At 36.6% G+C, this 22,590-nt stretch overlaps 1 protein-coding gene across 4 annotated transcripts in view; it reads left to right on the top strand.

The window, feature by feature from the left end:
• Rbbp8 (RB binding protein 8, endonuclease) overlaps positions 1-12,821 on the top strand; it is an 84,384-nt gene extending 71,563 nt beyond the window's left edge. For all 4 annotated transcript variants that reach the window (XM_070029449.1, XM_070029448.1, XM_070029451.1 and 1 more), the window contains 5 exons: positions 3,803-3,952; positions 4,815-4,884; positions 7,470-7,566; positions 10,273-10,414; positions 12,430-12,821. In XM_070029449.1, the coding sequence (XP_069885550.1) occupies positions 3,803-3,952; positions 4,815-4,884; positions 7,470-7,566; positions 10,273-10,414; positions 12,430-12,527 (557 nt within the window). In that variant the 3' untranslated portion in view covers positions 12,528-12,821. The remainder of the gene's footprint in view (positions 1-3,802; positions 3,953-4,814; positions 4,885-7,469; positions 7,567-10,272; positions 10,415-12,429) is intronic.
• Positions 12,822-22,590: the final 9,769 nt, after the last annotated feature.

Genomic DNA, 22,590 nt, shown 5'->3' with positions numbered 1-22,590 from the left:
CCATCTTCTGCTGCTCTGCTTTCTTTTTCATTTATGTGTGTGTGTTTGGAAATGTTTTTATTCGTTTTGTTTTTTGTTTTTTCAGTCATGGGGCCTGAACTCTGGGCCTGGGTGCTGTCCCTCAGCTCTTCAGGTCAAGGCTAGTGCTCTACCACTTGAGCCACAGTGCCACTTCCGGCTTTTTTCTTTTTGCTTATGTGGTGCTAAGGAATAGAACCCAGGGCCTCAAGCATGCAAGGCAAGCGCTCTACCACTGAGCCACCTTCCCAGCCTCTGTTTTTATTCTTTAAAATTATCTTTTGTTGTATAGCTAGGTAACCATTCAACTTGTCAGTTTATAAGTACAATATATTTTGATCGATATCACCCCTGATTTTCTATGGCCTTACAGACTCAAGGACATAAATGAAACATGTAGTCTTACACAGTTCCTTTTGAATAGACCTCTGCCTTATATTAGCACATAGAATTGCCTAAAAATGAAATTTAAAAATACCAGTTACTACTATTACCTTAATATTAGACTTAATAGGTGCTGTGAGAGAAAGGTTAAAAGAGATACAGTCTCTTCAAGCATTTCACAGGTAGAAGTCAGACCAACAAAAAATTAGTAATAGTAAGTCAGCAACTTAGCATCTAGAAATTTTAACACCATAGTATTTGGAAATGTTTGCATACTGTCTGATCTACAAAAGTTAGATTTTATTTACAAATTTATCCCTATACAAAAATAATAAAGGCATAATTATTCAGTGAAAGTCAAGAAAAAATTCTATACTTGCAAGTATTTTAGAAACTGGGGATGATATGTAAACGGATCAAAAGTATCTGTCTCATGGAACTACATTTTAGTGGAGGAGGAAGAATCAAATTTATAATATGATAGATGATGGTAAATCCAAGAGGAAGATAAGCAGAGTAAAAGTAATAGAGCATTGTGGATTAGTAGCTGTGCTAATTATTTTATACTGGATAGTCTGGCCTGTCAAATATAATACACAAGTGAATCTGTTTCTGTTTTTCTTAAACTTTGGTGTTTTAAAGGTGTTGATTATATAATGGGAAATGTAGTTAAATATGAAGATCAATTTAGCACTTTTACAAAGGAAACGGTATTAAATGTATTATTTCTATCAATTTTAAGCTGTCAAGTACTAATCATGACTCAGTATATTTTTGCTATCTCAATTAGAAAAATAGGAACAAAGTAAAATTCATTAGAGATTTTAATATTTGCCATTTAAACTTGGCATTTTTCATCATTTTTTATAATGTAGTTTACATTGCTCACAGTTTCTTTGGTAATATTACTTTTGGTTTTATGAGTTATACATGATCTGATAGAGGGAAGAAATTAGAATAGAAATTATTTATAAAGAATTTAGCTATATGATAATAACAAATGAGAATTTTGTTAATTAGGACATTGAAAGTCACAACATAAAGTTTTTTTTTTCAAATTCTTTATTGTGATTAAGTGGTTTCATACTTTCCCAAATTTCACAGTATTGTGGGATAGTGATGCTTAGTCACAAACACATTCTAACTTTCATGGGGCAAATTGTCTATCATGGTCTGTAACATTTATGAGTTCTATGAGTTTTGCAGTACAGTTATTTCTTCCACATTGGGTGATATGTACATTTCTTTTGTTTTGCATAGCATCAGCTGTTCCCTCTTTCCCACTTGTTCCCTCCCTCCCATTGCTGCCGAGTTATTTAGTTCATTTTGATCAATGTCCAGTACAGCTGATGGGTTCCGCTGTTGTATGTTTTTCCCTGATTCCCTCTAGTTCTGTGTCGTCCTGGTTTCCCTCTGGTGTGCACATATATACCATATATGTGATCAGCAGCATGGGGTTATTTAGTAGTGATTTGACCAGATGAGTGGAAGTCCTTTGTGTCTTAAGTCTTGTTAATTTTGTCATATCACCTTACATTTTGGATTTAACATCTACTTATCAGGGAGACCACAACATAAAGTGTTTTTAAGTGTACAATAACTATCAGGACATAGGAGTTTATTCCTGCATGATATACCAATTGTAATAGTTAAACCACTTTGTAAAAATCATATTTAAAGCAGTGCCTTAATTATATACATACATTTGCTTAATATGTTATTGAGTTAACACTCTTAACATTACAACTTAGAACTAATATTCTTAGAATCATATTTTAAGTGTATCCAAATCCCTACTTAAATCTAGTTACTGAAAGAACAGTTTTCACAGCAGAAACCTGTATGGTAAGAGTTGTGTTTTTAATAATTATTTTTATCTACTTTGTATATTATAGTTTGTACCCGCTTACACTCACTGACTATAGACAGCATACAACTAACATTCTTTTTTTTTTTTTTTTTTTTTTTTTTGTCAGTTGTGGGGCCTGAACTCTAGGCCTGGGCGCTGTCCCTCACCTCTTCAGCTCAATGCTAGCACTCTATCACTTGAGCCATAGCACCAGTTCTGGCTTTTTCTGCTTATGTGGTGCTGAGGAATCAAACCCAGGGCCTCAAGCATACATACCACTGAGCCACCTTCCCAGCCCCATAACTAACATTCTTAAATTCATCTGTAACACATTTATCTATAAGTGAGTTATACATCTAGTCATTGAAAGAACACACTGTTCAAAAGAAAGCCTATATACTCCACATGTTAGAGTCATGTTTTAAATAAAGCCATTAAACGGCCTTTAAAAACCTTGCCTTATCACATGTCCAGGTGTGGTAGCTCACACCTGAAATTCTAGCTAAGCAGGAGGTAGAGAAGTAGGAGAATATTGGTCTAATGTCAACCCAGGTAAAATGAAATACTGTATCTGAAAAATAGACCAAAGTGAACTAGGTATAGTTGCTCACACCTATCACTCTAGCTACTCAAAGGCTGAGATTTGAAGATTAATATTTAAAGCCAGCCAGGGCACAAAAATCTGAGAGGCTCCATCTCAACCAATAAAACGCTGGATATAGCAATGTGCAACTGTATTATCCCCAGTTATCCCAGGGGAAGTGAAAAGATAGTATTACAGTCCTCGTATACACCTAGGCAGGAAGTGAGAAACTTTCTCAAAAATAACCCATGAAAAAGAGAGCTAGGGGCTGGGAAGGTGGCTCAGTGGTAGAGTGCTTGCCTTGCATGCCTGAGGCCCTGGGTTTGATTCCTCAGCACCACATAAGCAAAAAGAAAAAAAAGCCGGAAGTGGCGCTGTGGCTCAAGTGGTAGAGTGCTAGCCTTGAGCTGAAGAGCTGAGGGACAGCGCCCAGGCCCAGAGTTCAAGCCCCACGACCGGACCCAAAAAAAAAAAAATTTTTTTTTAAAAGAAAAAGAGAGCTAAAAGTGGTAAGGCTTAGTAGTGGAGCACCTTACCTAATTAGTAAGAGAAAGCCCTGAGTTCAAACCCCAAAACTGTATCTTCCCCCTATTACATTATTTTGTAATAACTACTACAGATTTCATTTTGTTTCATAAAAAGCAAAAAAGTGCTGGGTACCAGTGGCTCACTCCTGTAATCCTAGCTACTCAGAAGGCTGAGATCTGAGGATAGCAATTTGAAGCCATCTGGGGCAAGCACTTGCTAGGCAAGCACTTTCCCACTAAGCCATATTCCCAGCCCCTATGAGACTCTTTATCCAATAAACTACTCAGAAAAAGCCAGAAGTGATACTGTGGCACAAAGTGGTAGAGCACTAGCATTGAGGCTCAAGGACAGTGCCCAGGCCCTGAATTCAAGCCCCAGGATTAAAAAAAAAAAAAGGCAAAAAAGTTTGCTTGTTCTAAGCCGATATTTTTTTCACACAGATGGAGAAAGGAAAATGAATGATAGCTTGGATGATATGTTCGATAGGACCACACATGAAGAGTATGAATCCTGTTTGACAGATAGCTGTCCCCAAACAGCTGCAGGACACGAAGAGAAGGAATTGGTAGCTGCCTCCAAGAAACCAAACAGTAAAGCTGTTTCTCTTTAATTATGGCTTCTTTCTTACACTGAATTCACTAAGCTAAGTTATCAAGCTAATTAACAGAATTGATAAGATAACAAGATTTCTTGTATAAATTTCTTTTTCAATTACTTTTTAAATTTTTGAAACAATTTCAGATTGATGGAAGAGTTTCAAAAAGCAGTTCAAAGGGTTCTCCTGTATTATTTACTTACCTCCCCTTTATGAAACACTTTAGTCACCTCCCTTTCATATCTCTAATACCTGGCAATAAGACTATATCCAAAATGTATTTTTATATCACTTTTCCATCTCTGCAGCTGTGACCACCCTAGTCCTTTTTGCTTTGGTTATTTTTTAATTAAGGTCTCAATGTTTTCCCAAGCCAGCCTGAATTGTGATGCTGGCAATCTGTACTTCCCAAGTAGCCAGGATTGCAGATATGATCTACAATATCCTGCCCAACAATATTCTTTAATCTTTTAATTCTCTAGTTATAATCTACCTTAAAGACATATTTTCAGATTCAATGAATAGATAAATAGAACATATTAAAAGCTCTTTTTTTTCTTGCCAAGTCTTAACAGATGGATAGTTCTTTTAAAATATAAAATATTTTCTGAGATATAACTTGTAGTAATATAGTAACTGAAATAAGACAGTCAGGATCCTTTTTTTTTACTAAAATGAAAAACAAAGTAGTAATAGAAAATTTAAATGAGTTGCTTGTGGGCCTAGAAGATAAAATTCAATAAATAGGTAAGTTTTGGTGTATGTCAGGTTTTTAGCCACCTCCCCCAGCAAACTAATTGTTACTTACTAAATTCTTTGATAACTTTGTGATAAGTTTGTTTTGTTTATGGTTTTAGCACATGGAGATAAACAAGATAAGGTCAAACAGAAAGCTTTTGTGGAGCCATATTTTAAAGACACTGAAAGGTAAGTAGGTCTTGATTGATAGCAACAAAGTCGTTGGAACTACAACAGAGTTGTCTTTTGTCAGAATATCTATTAAATTGCTACTTTGTTTAAACTAGTGGAGTTATAATCCCTGCATTTGGGAGGACAAGGCAGAATTAGCACAAGTTCAAGGCCAGCCTAGGCAACACAGTGATTTTTTTTTTTTTTTTTTTTTTTTTTTTTTTTTTTGTCGGTCGTGGGGCTTGAACTCTGGGCCTGAGCTCTGTCCCTCAGCTCTTCAGCTCAAGGCGAGCGCTCTACCACTTGAGCTACAGCGCCACTTCCGGTTTTCTGGTGGTTTATTGGAGATAGGAGTCTCACGGTCTCTCCTGCCCGGGCTGGCTTTGAACCGCGATCCTCAGATCTCAGCCTCCTGAGTAGCTAGGATTACAGGCGTGAGCCACCAGCGCCCGGCTAACACAGTGATTTTGAAGTCAACCTGGGCTGTAGAGTATGACTCCCATCTCAAAAAATAGAATTATTTACTTAGGATTATAACCAAAAAATGAACACAGAAATAAAAATAACCAATTTTACATATAAGAACATTTTTACCAGCTACAAGATGCTCAGTAACCTTTTTAGGTGATGCTTCATTTGACATCTACTATGAATAATAATGTTTCCTGCTTTATTGTAGTATACTTCGGAAATAGAGTAGATTAATATTCAGAAAAAAGGGTATAGCCAATATATGTTCTAGAAAAACTTAGAATTTCACAACTGAAAAAAATATATATGACTGCGACAATGTATTTTATCTGTTCTTGGTTTCCCTTTCTAAAGTACATATACTGCTTTAGAGTTGAGGGTTCTTGAGGTAAAACACAAATAACTTTTATATAACCTATACTTGGAAGCAGCAATTAAAATTTCTTGAAGAAAAGTGCTTACTTAACTAAAGGGGCATGAAATTCATATTATCACAAAGTCATTTAAAAAATCAGTTTTTGAAGTAGAGCTGTGGCTCAAGTGATAAGGTGCTAGCCTAGGGCAAAAAAATTCAGGGACAGCACCCAAGCCCTGAGTTCAAGCCCCAGGATTGGCATCAAAAACCCCTGTTTTCACTGTATTTGATGTTGGTATACTTTGTGGAGGGGAAGGGAAAAACAAAATGTTTAAATAGGGATACAGGTGGACCCATTGCAACAATGAGATGTACAAGACGTTATGTTGAAAAACGAACTTTACAACTTTGGCTGGGGGGGGGCGGGGGAGGAGGGGGAGGACACTGAGGGCTGGGGGGTGGTGAAGATGGGAAGGGGAAACAAGGAGGAGGCAACAATGCTTGATAAGAAATGTACTCATTACCTTGCCCATGTAATTGTAACCCCTTTGTACGGTATTTTCACAATTAAAAAAAAAAAAAAGAAAGTCGCTTTCTGTGAGTCAGACTGTTAAAGCTCACTGGGTTGTTTCTATTAGAAACATTATATATATATATATATATATATATATATACATATATATATATATATATATATCTTCATTTACCAGACTTATAAGTATTGCTTATTGAGCATTTTAGAACTTGGTAAATATACTATTTTTTAACTTTTTTAATTTTTAAAAAAATTTCTCCTTCTTAAAGTACTCCATAGTAAATTAAGCTATACCAGATTAATCTGAATCTCAGTGGTTTATACTGGTCCATTTACTGACAAATGATAATTCTGCCTGATGATATTTTGAAGTGTTTAGGATGGGTAAGGCAGAAAAAAAGTAATATTTCTTCTAGACAAAATGCCAAAAAGATTAATCCATTCTAGGAGAAGAATAGGAATAGGTTACGTGGGTTCTTGTTCTTTTTCTTAGCTGTGTTATATATCATCTCCTGAGTTTAATAATTAGCATTTATTTTTAAATGTCATTATATTAACTTCTGTTATTTTCAGACAAAGACAAATTGTTGATTAGGAAAAAAAAACAGAGGGTTGGGTATGGTTAGACACATCTATAATCCCATTTATTGAGAGATGAAGACAGACAATTAGGGTCTGAGGCCAGCCCTGGCAAAAGTGAAAGTGTGTAACTGAAAAACAAACTAGAAGTAGAAAGACTGGAAATGTGGCTCAATTGATAAGGGCGCTTACCCTAGCAAGGATGAAGCCCTGAGTTCAATCCTTGTTATTACTATCACACTCTCACCAGAAAAATTGGACATATAGTAGGCTGGGAAGTGGCATGGTAGCTCAAGTGGTAGAGTCTAACCTTGAGCTGAAGAGCCCTTAGTTCAAGCCCCACGACTAACAACAAAAAAAAAAATTGTGCTGACATCATTTGTTCATGCCTATAATGCTAGCTATTCAGAAGGCTAAGATCTGAGGGTATATTCATTTTATTTGAAATATTACTTCTCATATCAATATTTACATATAATTATATATACATTATATAAATTCGTACATAAATAATATATTATCTATATTACAAGTAATATTTCAAATAAAATGACTAAGTTTTTGATATTCTCTTCTGAGCCCTCAGTTTTTTTAAATTCAAATTTTAAACAAAAGACCTTTATGGTGACAAATTGGTTAATTTTCAATTCATTTTTCCCTCAGGGAAACTAGCTTGCAAAATTTTCCTCATATTGAGGTGGTTCGGAAAAAAGAAGAGAGAAGAAAATTGCTTGGGCATACGTGTAAGGAATGTGAAATTGTGAGTACTAATGCAAAAAAAATTCTTTTAAATACAGCTTCATAGAACACAAATGCAAGATTTAAAAATCATACACAGGCACCATCACTCAAATATGTAATCCCAGGTACTTGCGAGTTACAGATAGAAGGATCATAGTTCAACCCCAGCACAGACAAAAGTTAGGGTCCAAGAGTAGTAGAAGTAGAAATTTTGAGGCGTGTGTGAAAAAAAAACATTAAAAGCAAAAAGGTTATAGTTGAGAGGTACAGTGCTAAGGTCCTGAGTTCAAAGCCCCCATACTTCTTCACCCCCAAAAAATAAAATTACAAATACAAGCCATATTTATATCCAGAAACTTTGTTTGAGCCAATAGTAACAGAAAGAATAAAGGGTACTGATTATGATAGGAAAGATCTGCACTGATAAAAAATGAAAGCCCTCAAGTTCTCATAGATTTAAGAGAATCTGAGGCCTAAATCTTAGTTGTGACCAGCTTAAGATATACATTTCTATATTAATTTGCAAAGGTGCCTGTATGTGTACTATTTGGGGAAACGCTGATATTTTACTAGGAAACTTTACCGTAAGTTTATTCTTTCTGCTAACACACTTAGGAAATTAGGTACACACACACACACACACACACACACACACACACACACACACACACACACACACACACACACACACACACACACACACACACACACACACACACACACACACACACACACACACACACTTTTGTTTGTTACACACACACACACACACACACACACACATTTTTGTTTGTTTGTTTTCCAGTCATAGGGCTTGAAGCCTGTGTACACACACACACACACACACACACACACACATTTTTGTTTGTTTGTTTGTTTTCCAGTCATAGGGCTTGAAGCCTGGGCCTTGGCCTGGGCACTGTTCCTGAGCTCTTCAGCTCCACGCTAGCATTCTACCACTTGAGCCACAGCACCACTTCTGGTTTTCTGGTAGTTATTTTGGAGATAAGAGTCTCACAGACTTTACTGCCCAGGCTGTCTTTGGAGGGTGATCCTCAGGTCTCAGCCTTCTGAGTAGCTAGGATTACAGGCGTGAGCCACCAGTGCCTGGCACTATTTATATATTTTTTTTAAATAACTGGTACTGCTGTAAGCTATATTTCACTACCACCATCACCCCCCACCACCTTGAAAACATTCTTATTCCAGAACAAAATATGACAAATAAGCTTTGCTTCATCCTTAAGCCACTAAATTTTTGCTTTTATATGTTGTCTTAGGTGCTCAAGTTGTAGTACTAATTGTCCTGTTACTAAATCATCCCAGACAGGTTCTTTATTAAAATATGCTGTGTTTATTTTTTGCCTTGTTAACCATTAGCTGTTAGGTCCCTGCCTCCAGAAACTAACTTCCCCATTTAAAATTCCTTTTTAACAACTGTGGTCTAGAAAAATTGATAACCAAGAAAATTAAGATTCTGAGCAAAGTATAAATAGTTTATACAAGTAAGCATTTCACAAAATTATATTCTTAGACACTTACAGTGGAAGTATAAATTGAGATCACTATTTTGAAAAGCTGTTTGGTAGTACAAACAAACCACCTTTGTCGTGAATTTTTTTAACACAGATTGAATGTATTTTGATTTATTAATGAAAGAACATGATTTTGTTTTGTTTTGTGCTGGTCCTGGGACTTGAACTCAGGGCCTGGGTACTGTCCTTGAGCTTTTTTAGCTCAAGGCTAGTGCTGTAACACTTGATCCACAACTTCACTTCCAGAACCTAGTTAATTGGAAAACAGGGTCTCACAGACTTTTCTGCCCAGGTTAGCTTTGAAATAAGAGCATCAGATCTGAGCCTCTTTAGTAGCTAGGTCATGAGCCATCATTCCCCAGCCAGTATACTTTCAACAAAATGGTGAATGGTCTTTCTTTTTTTTTTTTTGGGGGGGGGGTCTGGACATGGGGCCTGAACTCTGCTCTGGGCCTGGGCGCTGTCCCTCAGCTCTTCAGCTCAAGGCTAGCACTCTACCACTTGAGCCACAGCACCACTTCCGGCTTTTTTCTTTTTGCTTATGTGGTGCTGAGGAATCAAACCCAGGGCCTCATGCATGCAAGGTAAGTTGTCTACCACTGAGCCATCTTCCTAGCCCTGAATGGTCTTTCTTTTTCCTAGTGACCTTTAAGAATAAAATTTAATTAATGTCAGTCCCTACCAAAACCTTTCAGCATCTTCTTAGCTTACTAAGAAACAGAATCATAGCAGTGGAGCTCACTGGACACAGAAAAAAGTAGAGACAGGAGGGAGGGACTGAGAAGTTACTGGAAATGCATTCATTACATGACATCTGTAGTTGTAATCCCTCTATATATCACCTTTATAATAGTAATAATAAAGTTAATTAATTAAAAAAGAAAAAGAAACAGAATCCAAGGTTATAGATGTAGCTCAATGGTAGAGTACTAGTCTTAAGCACAAAAGCTCAGGCCAAGTTCAAATTCCTTTTCTTATTTGTGAAACACATATCACAAATGAGGATCAGTACTGATTACTGTTTGTGAGTAATGCTATAGTTATCAATTAATATTATCAGTAAATATTATTTCCTTAGCATGCTGAATTTTTTTTACTAAATGGTATATGTCTTCTAATTTATAATTAGTAAACCTGGCACTCAACTTACTATTCCTAAATGAAAAAAACTTACCAGTTCTTATTGTTAGTATTATGCAGATATGCCTGCAGAAGAAAGAGAAAAAAAGTTGGCTTCCTGCTCAAGACATCGATTTCGTTACATTCCACCCAACACACCAGAGAATTTCTGGGAAGTTGGTTTTCCTTCCACTCAGACTTGCATAGAAAGAGGTAAAAATATAAATTGTAACATTATCTGTTCAAGTTGGAACATGAACCCTTTTTCTATGATATTCTTTTTGTTGTTGTTGTTGATTGTAGGGCTTAAACTCTGGGCTGGGCACTGTCCCTGAGCTCTTCAGGTCAAGGCAAGCACTCTACCACTTGAGCCACAGTGTTACTTCCAGTTTTCTAGTTGTTAATTAGAGATAAGAGTCTCAGGTATTTTCCTGCACAGGCTGGCTTTGAACCGCAATCCTCAGATCTTAGCCTCCTGAGTAGCTAGAATTACAGGCATGAGCAACCAGTGCCCTGCTCTATGATATTCTTTATTTTCTTTTTCAGATTGGGTACTACTTCCATGCCATACATATAAATTTCTATACATAAAAGGCTTATCTTGAGTCTTCTGTTAATTCTATCAGACATTGTTTATAATCACTTTAATGTAATTATATATGTATTAGTCTGCTATTGCATTCAGATTTCAGGAAGAAATTTCATCCTGTCATCAAAAGAACTTTTAATAGAATAAAAAACATTACAGAAGTTCTGTTGCTAAAGTTGTTTAAAAAGAGAGAGTTTCAGTTTTGTTTAAAATCTCACTTATCCATAATGCTGAGCATTTATAAACTATATCTGAATTAAAAATGGATGTTGGCTAAGTAGCTGGCATGCTGATAGTTCCTTCACATTTGGCATTTTATGTAATATAATTTGAAATACATGTAACTTTCAAGGAATTTATAAAATTAAGGAGTCCAGATTTTTCTTTTGTCTCACCACCATTACCATTCACAGTATCATAGTCCTAAAAATATTGGTACACTGAGTTTTGTGAAAATATAAGATGTTTTGTGAACTGTGATGTAAAAATACAGTGTGCAGAATATTTATAATTTGATTTTAAAGTTATGGCATTTCATTAATAGCCTTTGGATATTAGGCCTATATTTGTAAGTTACAAATCTCTAAAATACTTTTACCCATAAAAAAATAATATATCAATGAATTTAAATTTAAATGTCCACAAAATCACCACTTAGACTTTTAGCTCAACTCTTGCCATTTTCAATTAAGAATTCTAAAGGCCTGCTTTATGACCAGCAGAAACCTTAAGATAATTAACTCTATGATATTTAACTTAAGATATTTACCTTTGTCAGGGCTGGGAAGGTGGCTCAGTGGTAGAGTGCTTGCCTTGCATGCTTGAGGCCCTGGGTTCGATTCCTCAGCACCACATAAGCAAAAAAAAAAAAATATATATATTTACCTTTGTCCAAAAGATACAAAGTCTCTGATAAAAAGTGTTTTTCACTTTCCTCCTTATAGCAAGTCAGTTTAAGTCTGCTTTGGCTTGATGTCTCTGCCTGGTTACCACATAGAACCAGACAATCTGACTAAAGTCTATTTTTACTTCTCTAACAGTCCAGGGGTATGGCAGACAACAGTCCTCCCCTGAAAGTTAAGTGATTGGAGACAACCGTGGGGGATAATCTGAATATGTGAAGAGTGTAGAGGCATGTCATCCAATGAAGTAGCTACTTACATAAAATGTTTTTAAACTAGCACTCAGGATTTACCTATAATAATACTTTGTGTTGAGCAGTTTGTTCCTATTTGAACCCTATGGGAGGCAGAATAGGAAAATGCCTGAGAGTTATAGTAATGTAATTAGCATTTGTACAGTTCTTTCTAGTTCTGTGTACTTGAATTAGTTAATTCAGTTTCTCTGGCTTGGCTACCCTGTAACCTGTGAAATAAACACAGTAGAAGCTATTTTAAAGGCATGTAAGAGTTATCTGAGACAATGCATAAACATGCAATACATGCTTATTGTTTATATTTTTAGTGTACATGAAGAAACTGAGACTGAGGAGTAAAATCATTCGTCAGTATCACACAGCTAAAATCCAGAACCATGTAAACTTAGAAGGCATCAAATAAGATAAATATTTATTAGATATATGCTAAAAGTATATATTGCCAATATAGTCTTCTAAATTTATAATTTGTTTTTTTTTAAGGTTACATTAAGGAAGATCTTGATCTTTGTCCTCGTCCAAAAAGACGACAGCCTTACAATGCAATGTTTTCTCCAAAAGGCAAGGAACAGAAGACCTAGATGTTAAAGCAAAAACAGATGATTGAAGACAGTTTTTCCATTTTAGTTATTTATAGTTTAAGGTGGTATCAAACATTGATTTTTTTGATCTGTAAATTGATTTATAAATCAGTTTTTATTAAAAATGTTTTTAAGTGGCATTTTCTACCACACAAGCAACTATTTAAAATGTAGATATCCTTATATTGTGTTTTCTTTTGTTTGCACCTTGGTTTAGACCAATGAAGCAGTTCCATTTTACACCTTAAGGGTTTTTATTTACTTTATTTGATAATTATAATTTTGGAAATATGGCAGTGGAATTCTGTGATTTCTTTCTTGAAAACTTAAAAAACAATTAGCTCACAGGGAAGGGGGAGTTTCATTGTTACATTTCTACAAGTTGGAATACACTGTATTCTAATCAATTTTACCCCATCTATCGCTTTCCCTTAATCCCTTCCCCAAATAATTTCAACAGGTTTCATTGTTCTGTTGTCATACTTGCAGTCAGTCAATTTCAGTATCCAGCCTCTTTCATCCTCCTTGTTAGCCCAACCTCCCCCCACATGCTCACTCCTAGCAGAGTCTATTTAGATTTTTTCTTTTTATTTCATCTTTCTTTTGCTATTCACATTCAATAGTGATTTCATATTAATCATTATAGATTTCATTTCTCAACCAGTTGCTGTTTTTTACTTCATACCAAAGTGTCCGACATTACATTTTTTGTTTTTGTTTTCAAAAGGGGGTGCTAAATTCAATAATCCTTTTAACTCTCCAGAGCCCGTTCTTGTTGAAAGGAGCTACTTTGTTGTAAAGTCCTTTCAAGGTGACCACAAGTATTAGAATACTTTAAATTAACATTTTCTGATCAGTACTCCAGCTTTTCACATATTTTCTTATTTGTTTGTTTTTTTGGGTCCGGTCGTGAGGCCTGAACTCTCGACCTGGGTGCTGTCCCTCAGCTCTTCAGCTCAAGGCTAGCACTCTACCACTTGAGCCACAGCACCACTTCCGGCTTTTTTCTTTTTGCTTATGTGGTGCTGAGGAATCGAACCCAGGGCCTCTGGTATGCAAGGCAAGCGCTCTACCACTGAGCCACCTTCCCAGCCCTCACATATTTTCTTTACTTCATATTTTTTTGTTCTGGTCAGTGTTTTAGCTGAGTTTGTTGAGTACTTCTGTGCCTGTTTGATCAGCTTCAGTTGTATTATTTTTCCAGATTGACTCATGTTATGAACTTCCAATTTGGCTTCCAAGTAGAATTCTCTATTTATCAATCTTCTATTCCTCTTAAGTCCTAATTACCTGACCACATCTGTATCACCTTTTTTAGTGGCATTTTGTTTACTTTTTTTGTGGGGAGTTCTTCAGTCCACATCTTCACATTAGTTATGTAAGCAGGAATATAAAAGACAGTGTGGATGGATGCTTCACTGTGGAGGCATTTAAAATCTCTACTTCTCAGAGTTGTTTAAATCACCTCTATTAATCTCCTTTTCCTTCTATAAATAAATTGGGTCTGTTTGTACTTTTATAGATTAGACTAGTACAAGAGATGACATATTAAATATTACCTGTCAGACCACTTTTTACTACATTGTTTGGCTCTGAATATTATGAAATTTTTACAACCCTATCATACTTCCATTCAATACTTTTCTTTCCTTTTCAAATTGTCCTTTGTTCTATTTTTTTTCTATTGGTAGTTAACTGATCTCTGAAAAACAACAATAACAGCAGTTGACCGGATTCTGGTGGCTCACACCTATATTCCTAGCTACTCAGGAGGCTGAGCTCTAAGGATCACAGTTTGAAACCAAGCCACGCAAGAAAATCTGTGAGATTGTAATCTCCAATTCACCAACAACAACCTAGAAGTAGAGCTGTGGCTTAAGTGGTAGAGTGTTGGCCTTGAACAAAAGAACTTGGGCAGTACCCAAACCAACCAAGTTCAAGCACACAGAATACACACACAAAAGTAATAACAGTAATCATTTATTGGTTTGTTGCTATATGCCAAGAATTATGCTGTGCCCTTACATATATTGTATTTTTCTCTTCCAATCCTAAATATTGGAATATTACTATGTAAATTATATGCATATCACTTATATATGTATTATATGTATATATAACCTAATATATGTATATATGTGTATATATATATATAACCTAATAATGTTAAGATGCAAGAAATGGATCCCCCAAACAGAAGATTAAACAATGTGACTGGCTTTATTTTTCTCACCTTAAAAAGTCTAGAAATCAAAGGCAACTAGAAGGAGCTAGATTGCTCCTGGTTTTCTGTTCTTCCATACTTCATATATTACCTTCATCATGGCTTGTGAATAGTAGTATACCTCTAGAATCATACCTGTGTTCTGTGCAAGAAGAAAAGAAAAATAATGAATGCATGCACCATTTGTTTTCCTCCCCTGGAAAAATATTTCTAAAGCTCTATCTAATAATTTCCCTTACTTCTCTCCTCCCTCCCTCCCTCCCTCCCCCCCCCCCCCGTATGTGTACACACATGCACGTGCCAATTCTGGAGCTTGAACTAAGTGCCTGAGCACTATCCCTGAACTCTTTTGGTCAAGGCTAGTGCTCTGCAACTTAAGCCACAGCTCCACTTCTAGCTTTTTAATAGTTGATTGGAAATAAAAGTCTTACAGACTTTCCTGTCTGATCTGGCTTCGAATCAACCATCCTCAGATCTCATCCTTGTGAGTAGCTAGAATTACAGGTGTGAGTCACTGGTGCCCATCTCCCCTACTTAATAATTGCCAGAATCGTCATTTTGCCACCTCTAATAGCTAGTAGAACTCATGATTGCCTTCTATCAGAATCAGAGCTCATAGCTACTATATGCAGAGAATGGGGGATATCCAGCTTGCAGGCCATGAAGGCCCTTGAAATCATTTGATACATGATAAGCCAGACACATGTGATTCTTAAATGCTTGTCATTGGCTACCCATAACCACCTATCTGCTTTGATAATTTTATAAATTATCAGAAATTTTATAAATATCCAAATGTCACCTGGCACAGAAAAGATTTCAAACCCCTGCATAGTACAGTGCCAGGAGGTAGAGAGATACTAGGTTTGTACAGGGTACCAGAAGTCTAGTTCTAATATACTTCCAGTAGATTTCCTATTTATTTATTTATTTATTGCCATGCCTGGGGCTTGAACTCTGGGCCTGGGTGCTGTCCTTGGGCCTCTCTGTGCTCAAGGCTAGCACTCTATCATTTGAGCCACACTGCCATGTCTGGCTTTTTCTGAGTAGTTTATTGACGATAAGAGTCTCACTGATTTTCCTGCCCAGGCTGGCTTCAAACAACAATTTTCAGATCTCAGCCTCCTGAGTAGCTAGAATTACAGGCGTAAGATGCTGGCACCTGCTAGATTTGCTTGTTAAACAGCAACCTAGCCACTTGTCAGTGGCTTACAGCTTTAATCCTTTAATAGGTAGAGATTAAGAGGATTTAGGTTAAAGGAGGGCCTACATCAAAAGCTCCTAAGAACCCACCTCTACAAATAGCTGAGCACAGTGTATCACTCCCAGCTTCTTGGGAGGCAGAAATCAGGAGGTTAAAAAAAAGTTTGAAATTGTATTATCCAAGGTTTGAAATTGTATTATCCTAACTTCTGTTTACATTTAAATGTATCCAATTAATTCAAGTAACTAAAAAATATGTCCATTTCATGTCTAGGCATGATACCATTTGTCTGCAATCCAGGCTATGCAGTAGGCAAAGACAGCCAGAAAGTTCCAGACCAGCATAAGGAAAAAAATTGAAGAGATCCCCATCTCACCAGAAAACAAGCTGAGCATAGTGAACATGCCTGTCCTCTCAGCTATGTCAGGAAGCTTAAATAGGATTGTGGTCAGGATAGCTCAAGCACAAACCAAGATTCTATCTCAAAAATAATCAGAGCCGGGAGGCTAAAGTCATGGTTCAAGCAGTAGAGTAACTACCTTGACAATGCAATGACAAAGGGCAAACCCCCAGTACTGCTAAGGAAAAAAATGGGGGAAAACTAGCTGAACCAGAAAGGATTAGATTGTCTACCTGACAGTAACTTGACAGCTACCCAGCCTGTCTATAGCTAGTATATTTCAGGTGAATTGAGACCTAATTTATTTTTTATTCACTATTAACCAGCTCTGTCATTAAATAGGAAATGAAATAGACCAGCCCACCTCCCTCACTCTTTTTTTGAGATAATGGAGTTTGAATTTATGGCTTTGTTCTTCTATATAATTGCTCTATTACTTGAGCCATGCCTAGACCACCCCCCCCTCTTTTTTTCTAGCTTATTTTTCTTTTTTTTTTTTTTTTTTTTTTTTTTTGGTCCGGTCATGGGGCCTGAACTCTGGGCCTGGGCGCTGTCCCTCAGCTCTTCAGCTCAAGGCTAGTGCTCTACCACTTAAGCCACAGCGCCACTTCCGGATTTTTTTCTTTTTGCTTACGTGGTGCTGAGGAATCGAACCCAGGGCCTTGAGCATGCAAGGCAAGCGCTCTACCACTGAGCCACCTTCCCAGCCCTCTAGCTTATTTTTCATGTAGGCTCTCTTTATTTTTCCTAGGACAAGGAACCAACTGTATCTAACTAGCTGAGATTATAAGCATGAACCACCATACTCATCTTTTTTGAGATAGGGTCTGGATAACTTGACTCATCTAGCCTTGAATCACATTCTGGCTGTCTGCTTACTGCATAGCTTGGATTACAGACAAATGCCACCATGCCTAAGACATGAAATGGACATTTTTTTTTAAGCTGCTTGACTTAATTGGATGCATTTAAATGTAAACAGAAGTTAGAATAATACAATTTCAAACTTTTTGTTAGCCCTCTTTTTTTCCTTTTTCCTAGTACTGGAGTTTGAACCCAGGGCCCCATGCACGCTAGCTAGAGATGCTCTACCACTAAACTTGCTTGGCTGGCCTGATTAACCTATACTCTACCACTTCAATCATGCTTCTAGCTTGGCAATTTTTCCTGATTATTTTGAAATGGAGTCTCAAGGACTTTACTGCCCAGGCTGGCTTCTGACTGTAATCCTCCAGATCACTCCTCCTGAGTAACTATGATTACAAGTATGAGCCATTGGCACCTGACAAACTTTTCTCTAAGTATATATAATGTAACTTTATACATTGTATTCTCATGAAAATGAATACCATTCACTGGTTACACATAATAATATGTAATATCAGATAGCCTATAAAATTTTTGAAGTTGAGTTCTGATTTAAATGTTAAAAACATGCAGAACTTGTATATCAGCTCTCAACAGTAGAGTAGTCCTTTCCCACCTTTGATAAGCTGTTTCAGTTAAACCTTTTGAAATTTAAGATTTTCAATGTAACTATTTGGGTTAATCATGAGTAACTAAATGTTGTAGAAGACCTGTTACCTTGGGAGAAAGTTAGATGAAACAATGTTCCCTAACACCTCTCAGGCAGTGAAAATTTTTCTAAAGCTGAGTTGGAAAAGTTGCTGTTGATGGAAACATTATGTTAGGAACTCAGTTGCAGCCAGCACATGCATTTAAAAACTCAGAAAAACTAGAGATTCCTCCCAAGATTCCTTTTTATTGTTTTTAGTTATAATTTTTCCATGATTGTCTTTATTTCAAGTCAGTTATGAAATATGTTTTGTAAATCAAAGCATAATAATTCATTTAACAAACATTTATCAAGTGCTTTATTTCTACTAGACACAAAATCAGGCAGAATTTGAAGCACCATCTCCAATCTGAGATTGTTAGTTCATTGTCCCTGATACCTTAATAAGCATGAACTTAAATTTGAAAGTTGCTACTTCCAAAATTAAACATTTTAAGTTCTCTCTCAAATTCTACCATTCAGCCTTCTCATGTTATTAGCATATGTAACAGTTTAAAATACATCTCAAAGTTGTTTTTTTTTCTCTGTTAGACTAATGCTTTTAGGAAGGGTTCTTAGTGAAATGAAAGTGTCCTTTAGCACATTGTCTAGTGTGCACTTAAATCATGCAGCAGTTATCTGCTGTCAAACCAGCAGAGGCCAGAAGAGAGCTATTTTTGGAGAATTACTTGGACACAAGGGGAAGTAATCATAAGAAAATTTCTAAAATAGAATGCTTTTGGTACAACAATGACAGCTCTTTGAATAACTTGATAGAATAATGCAAATGACAAAGGCAATTCAATCTTGAGAGGGGGGAAAATATGAACATGTGTCATATGCTGGGCATCTAGGGATACAAAGTTATACAAAGTTACCCAGTGTGGGATGGAAACAGCATAAAAAGATACCAAAGAAGCTTAGGATGAGTGTTGAAGAAATTTTAAGGATGATGGAGCCCAATTGTGCTTTAGATTCATTAATCTAAAGAACAGAGAAAAAGGATTGGTTCAATCTTTAGGGCAGTGAATGTGAATGCTAATGTGAAAATGCTAATATACTAAAGAGCCCAAAAGAACTTTAGTGATAATTAAATTCTTGTCTGTCACTTTAGCTCTTTCATTCAAGGCTTGTAATCTACCTTTGAGCCATAGTGCCCCTTCTAGTTTTCTGGTGGTAATTGGAGATAAAAGTCTCATAGACTTGCTGTCCTAGCTGGCTTCCAACTGCAATCCTCAGATCTCAGCCTCCCGAATAGCTAGGATTATAGGCATGAGCCACTGGCACCTGGCTTGTCTGTTACTTTTTAATGAATGAACAGAAACCCAAAGAACTAGTGCTTGCCAAGAGACAGAAACTAGAATATGGTGTATTTTGGACCTTAGAGGGTTTATGTTTGCTTGTTTATTTGGCATACTTTCCCCTTTCTAGGTGCATGTGGCTTTTTACCAGAGCATATCCCCTGTGAGGCATTAGTTGGATGTTCTAAATTTGCATCTTAAATGTAAAACATAAGTATTATAGACTTGAGTGTTTTTAGACCTGTGATTTCTAAACCACTAATAGCAGATCCCTTTATTCAAATTAAATCTTACACAGCACTTCAATAGACAGTGAATCTTTAATTTCATAAATTTTTTCCCTTACTCAAATCTGTCACCTTATAAGTTCAACCAGTGAGACCACAAAATTGTGAAATGAATTATGGATGGCAAATTATGTTTTATATCAGCTTTGTCATCCTTGATAGAGTAATCAAACATTTGCTGTTCTTAGACTAATTAATATCTGAGTGTAAGATCCAGGTGTCAGTACTTGTTTTTACGTTTGTATGTAATTATAGGGTGCAGCCAGATTTGCGAACACTGTCTCAAGTCATTTTACACACTAGGTAGCCTGAGCATCTTTCCCAAGTTATTAGTGTGAGGCAAATTGAGAAATACTGCTATGACAACATGTACATAAGAAATATGTCAAAACTTCATACATGTGGCAGAAAATGTTTTGAGGGTAATAATGCATTAATTTGGATCTTTTAAACATTATTATTATATATTATTATTATTATTATTATATAAAGAAGTTCCCACTCTGCAAAACAGTATATGAATACAAGGTGTCTGACAACATTGTCACCCATTGCTCTAACCCATCCCTTTTCTCACTGTTCTTTTTTTAAAATTGAGATTAAGTGATTACTTAAATTTCACATATTTCACAGTATTGTGGAATAGTGATACTTAGTTAAAGTCACAAACACATTTTAACCTTCACAAGGCAAATTGTCTTTATCATGGTCTATAAAGTTTATGAATTCTATGAGCTTTGACAATACAATTATTTCTTCCACATCAGGTGATGTTTACATTTCTTTCCTTTTGCTTAGTGTAAGCTGTTCCCTCTTTCCCTCTCATTCCTCCCTTTCCAGTGCTGTCTTTGGGTTGCTTAGTTCTTTTTCTTCTATGTCCAGTGCAGCTGATGGGCCCCTTTATTTTGTGTTGTTCCGTTTCCCACTTATTCTGCGATTCTGCAACCTCCTTCTGGCTTCCCTCCATAGTGTGCGCATACACACACACACACACACACACACACACACACACACACACACACACACACACGTATATATGCTCAAGAACATTGAGTCATTTAGTGATATGACAAAACGAGTGGCTGTCCTTTGTTTCTCGAGTCCTGTTTGCTTTGTCATCTCTCCTTGCATTTTGGCTTTAGCATCCACATACCAGTACCATTTGTCTCTTTGATCTTGGCTTACCTCACTCAAAATAATTTGCTCTAGATCCATCCATTTCCCTGCAAATGCCATTATTTTGTCCTTTCTAATGGCTGCATAATATTCCATTGTATATAGGTACCACAATTTTTGGATCCACTCATCAGTAGTAAGGCATCTGGGTTGTTTCCAAATCTTGGCTATTGTGAACAGTGGTGCAATAAATATGGAGGTGCATGTGTCCTTGTATAGTGGTTCCTGTTGTTCAGGGTAGATGCCTAGGAGTGGTATGGTTGGGCTATAGGGAAAGTCTATATTTAGCTTTCTGAGGTACCTCCAGACTGCTTTCCAAAGTGGTTGTATTAGTATACATTCCCACCATCAATGCAGTAGGGTTGGTCTTTCTCCACATCCCCTCCAGCATTTGTCATTGACTGAATTTAAGATGTGAGCCATTCTGACTGGGGTAAGGTGGTATCTCAGTGTTGTTTTTATTTGCATTTCTTTTACAGCCAGGGATGATGAACATTTCCTCATGTGTGTCTGCCATTTTTACCTCTTCTTCTGAGAAGTCTCTCTTTAGCTCCCTTGCCCATTTCATGATTGCCAACTGCAAATTTAAGAAGCTATTCAAGCAGAATAATGAAACCTACCAAAACAGTTTTAAAAGAGGGGAAGGCCTAAGTGAATATAATAGGTCAACTTGTTCAAAGGACATTGCATACATTTATTATGTATTGTGTATTATGTATGCATCTGTTTATATATGTTAACTTTTTTATGTTTTTTATTGTGAAAATACCATACAGAGGGGTTAGAACTACATGAGCAAGGTAATGAGTACATTTCTTATCAAGCATTGTTGCCTCCTCCTTTGTTTTTCCCCTACCATCCCTGCCCTCCCATCTCCACGACTACTCTCCACCCCCCCACCAAAGTTGTAAAGTTCATTTTTTCGACATAGCATCTTGTACATCTCATTGTTGCATGGGTCCACCTGTATCCTATTTAAACAATTTGTTTTTTCCCTTCCCCTCCATAAATTATACCAACATCAAATACAGTGAAAACAGGGGTTATACCATGGGGGAGGGACATACAAAGCAACAAAACAAATCACCTTATAAATATGTTAGAAACGATAGCAAGAAAGAAAAAACCACTTGTGTCCTTATCTTGGGGTTCAATTTCTTCTAACATCATCTTATCTGACCTTTTCTGCTTGTCTCAGACATATACTAGTTATTCCAAATAAGGGAAACTATGGGACCCATGTTTCTTTGGGCCTGGCTTACTTCACTTAATGTCTTTCCATTTCCTAACCTTCGGGGCAATGTCATTCTTTCTGATGGAGGCATAGAATTCTAGTGTGTGTGTGTGTGTGTGTGTGTGTGTGTGTGTGTGTGTGTGTGTGTGTGTGTGTGTGTGTGTGTGTGTGTGTGTGTGTGTGTGTGTGTGTGTGTGTGTGTGTGTGTGTGTGTGTGTGTGATCACATTTTCTTGATCCATTCATCTACTGAGGGGGATCTGGGTTGCTTCCATATCTTAGTTATGGTAAATAATGCTGCAATAAACATAGTTGTGCTGGTAGCATTCATATGGTCTTGTTTGTGATCATTCGGGTAAATGCCCAAAAGTGGGATTGCTGGGTCATAGGGGAGCTCAATAAATAAGTGGGCTAAAGACTTACAGAGAAACTTCTCTGAAGAGGAAAGAAGGATGGCCAATAGACACATGAAGAAATGCTCAACCTCCCTAGCCATAAAAGAAATGCAAATCAAAACAACACTGAGATACCACCTCACCCCAGATAGAATGGCTATAATCAAGAACTCTAATAACAACAGATGCTGGAGGGGATGTGGAAAGAAGGGAAACCTACTGCATTGTTGGTGGGAGTATAAACTTGTTCAACCACTTTGGAAAGCAGTATGGATGTTCCTCAAAAGA

The sequence above is a fragment of the Dipodomys merriami genome, unplaced genomic scaffold, assembly GCF_024711535.1.
Source record: "Dipodomys merriami isolate MVZ:Mamm:240054 unplaced genomic scaffold, mDipMer1.0.p SCAF_2, whole genome shotgun sequence".
Lineage (NCBI taxonomy): Eukaryota > Metazoa > Chordata > Mammalia > Rodentia > Heteromyidae > Dipodomys > Dipodomys merriami.
Note: the sequence above shows the minus strand (reverse complement) of the source record. Positions and strands in the feature narration are given on the sequence as shown.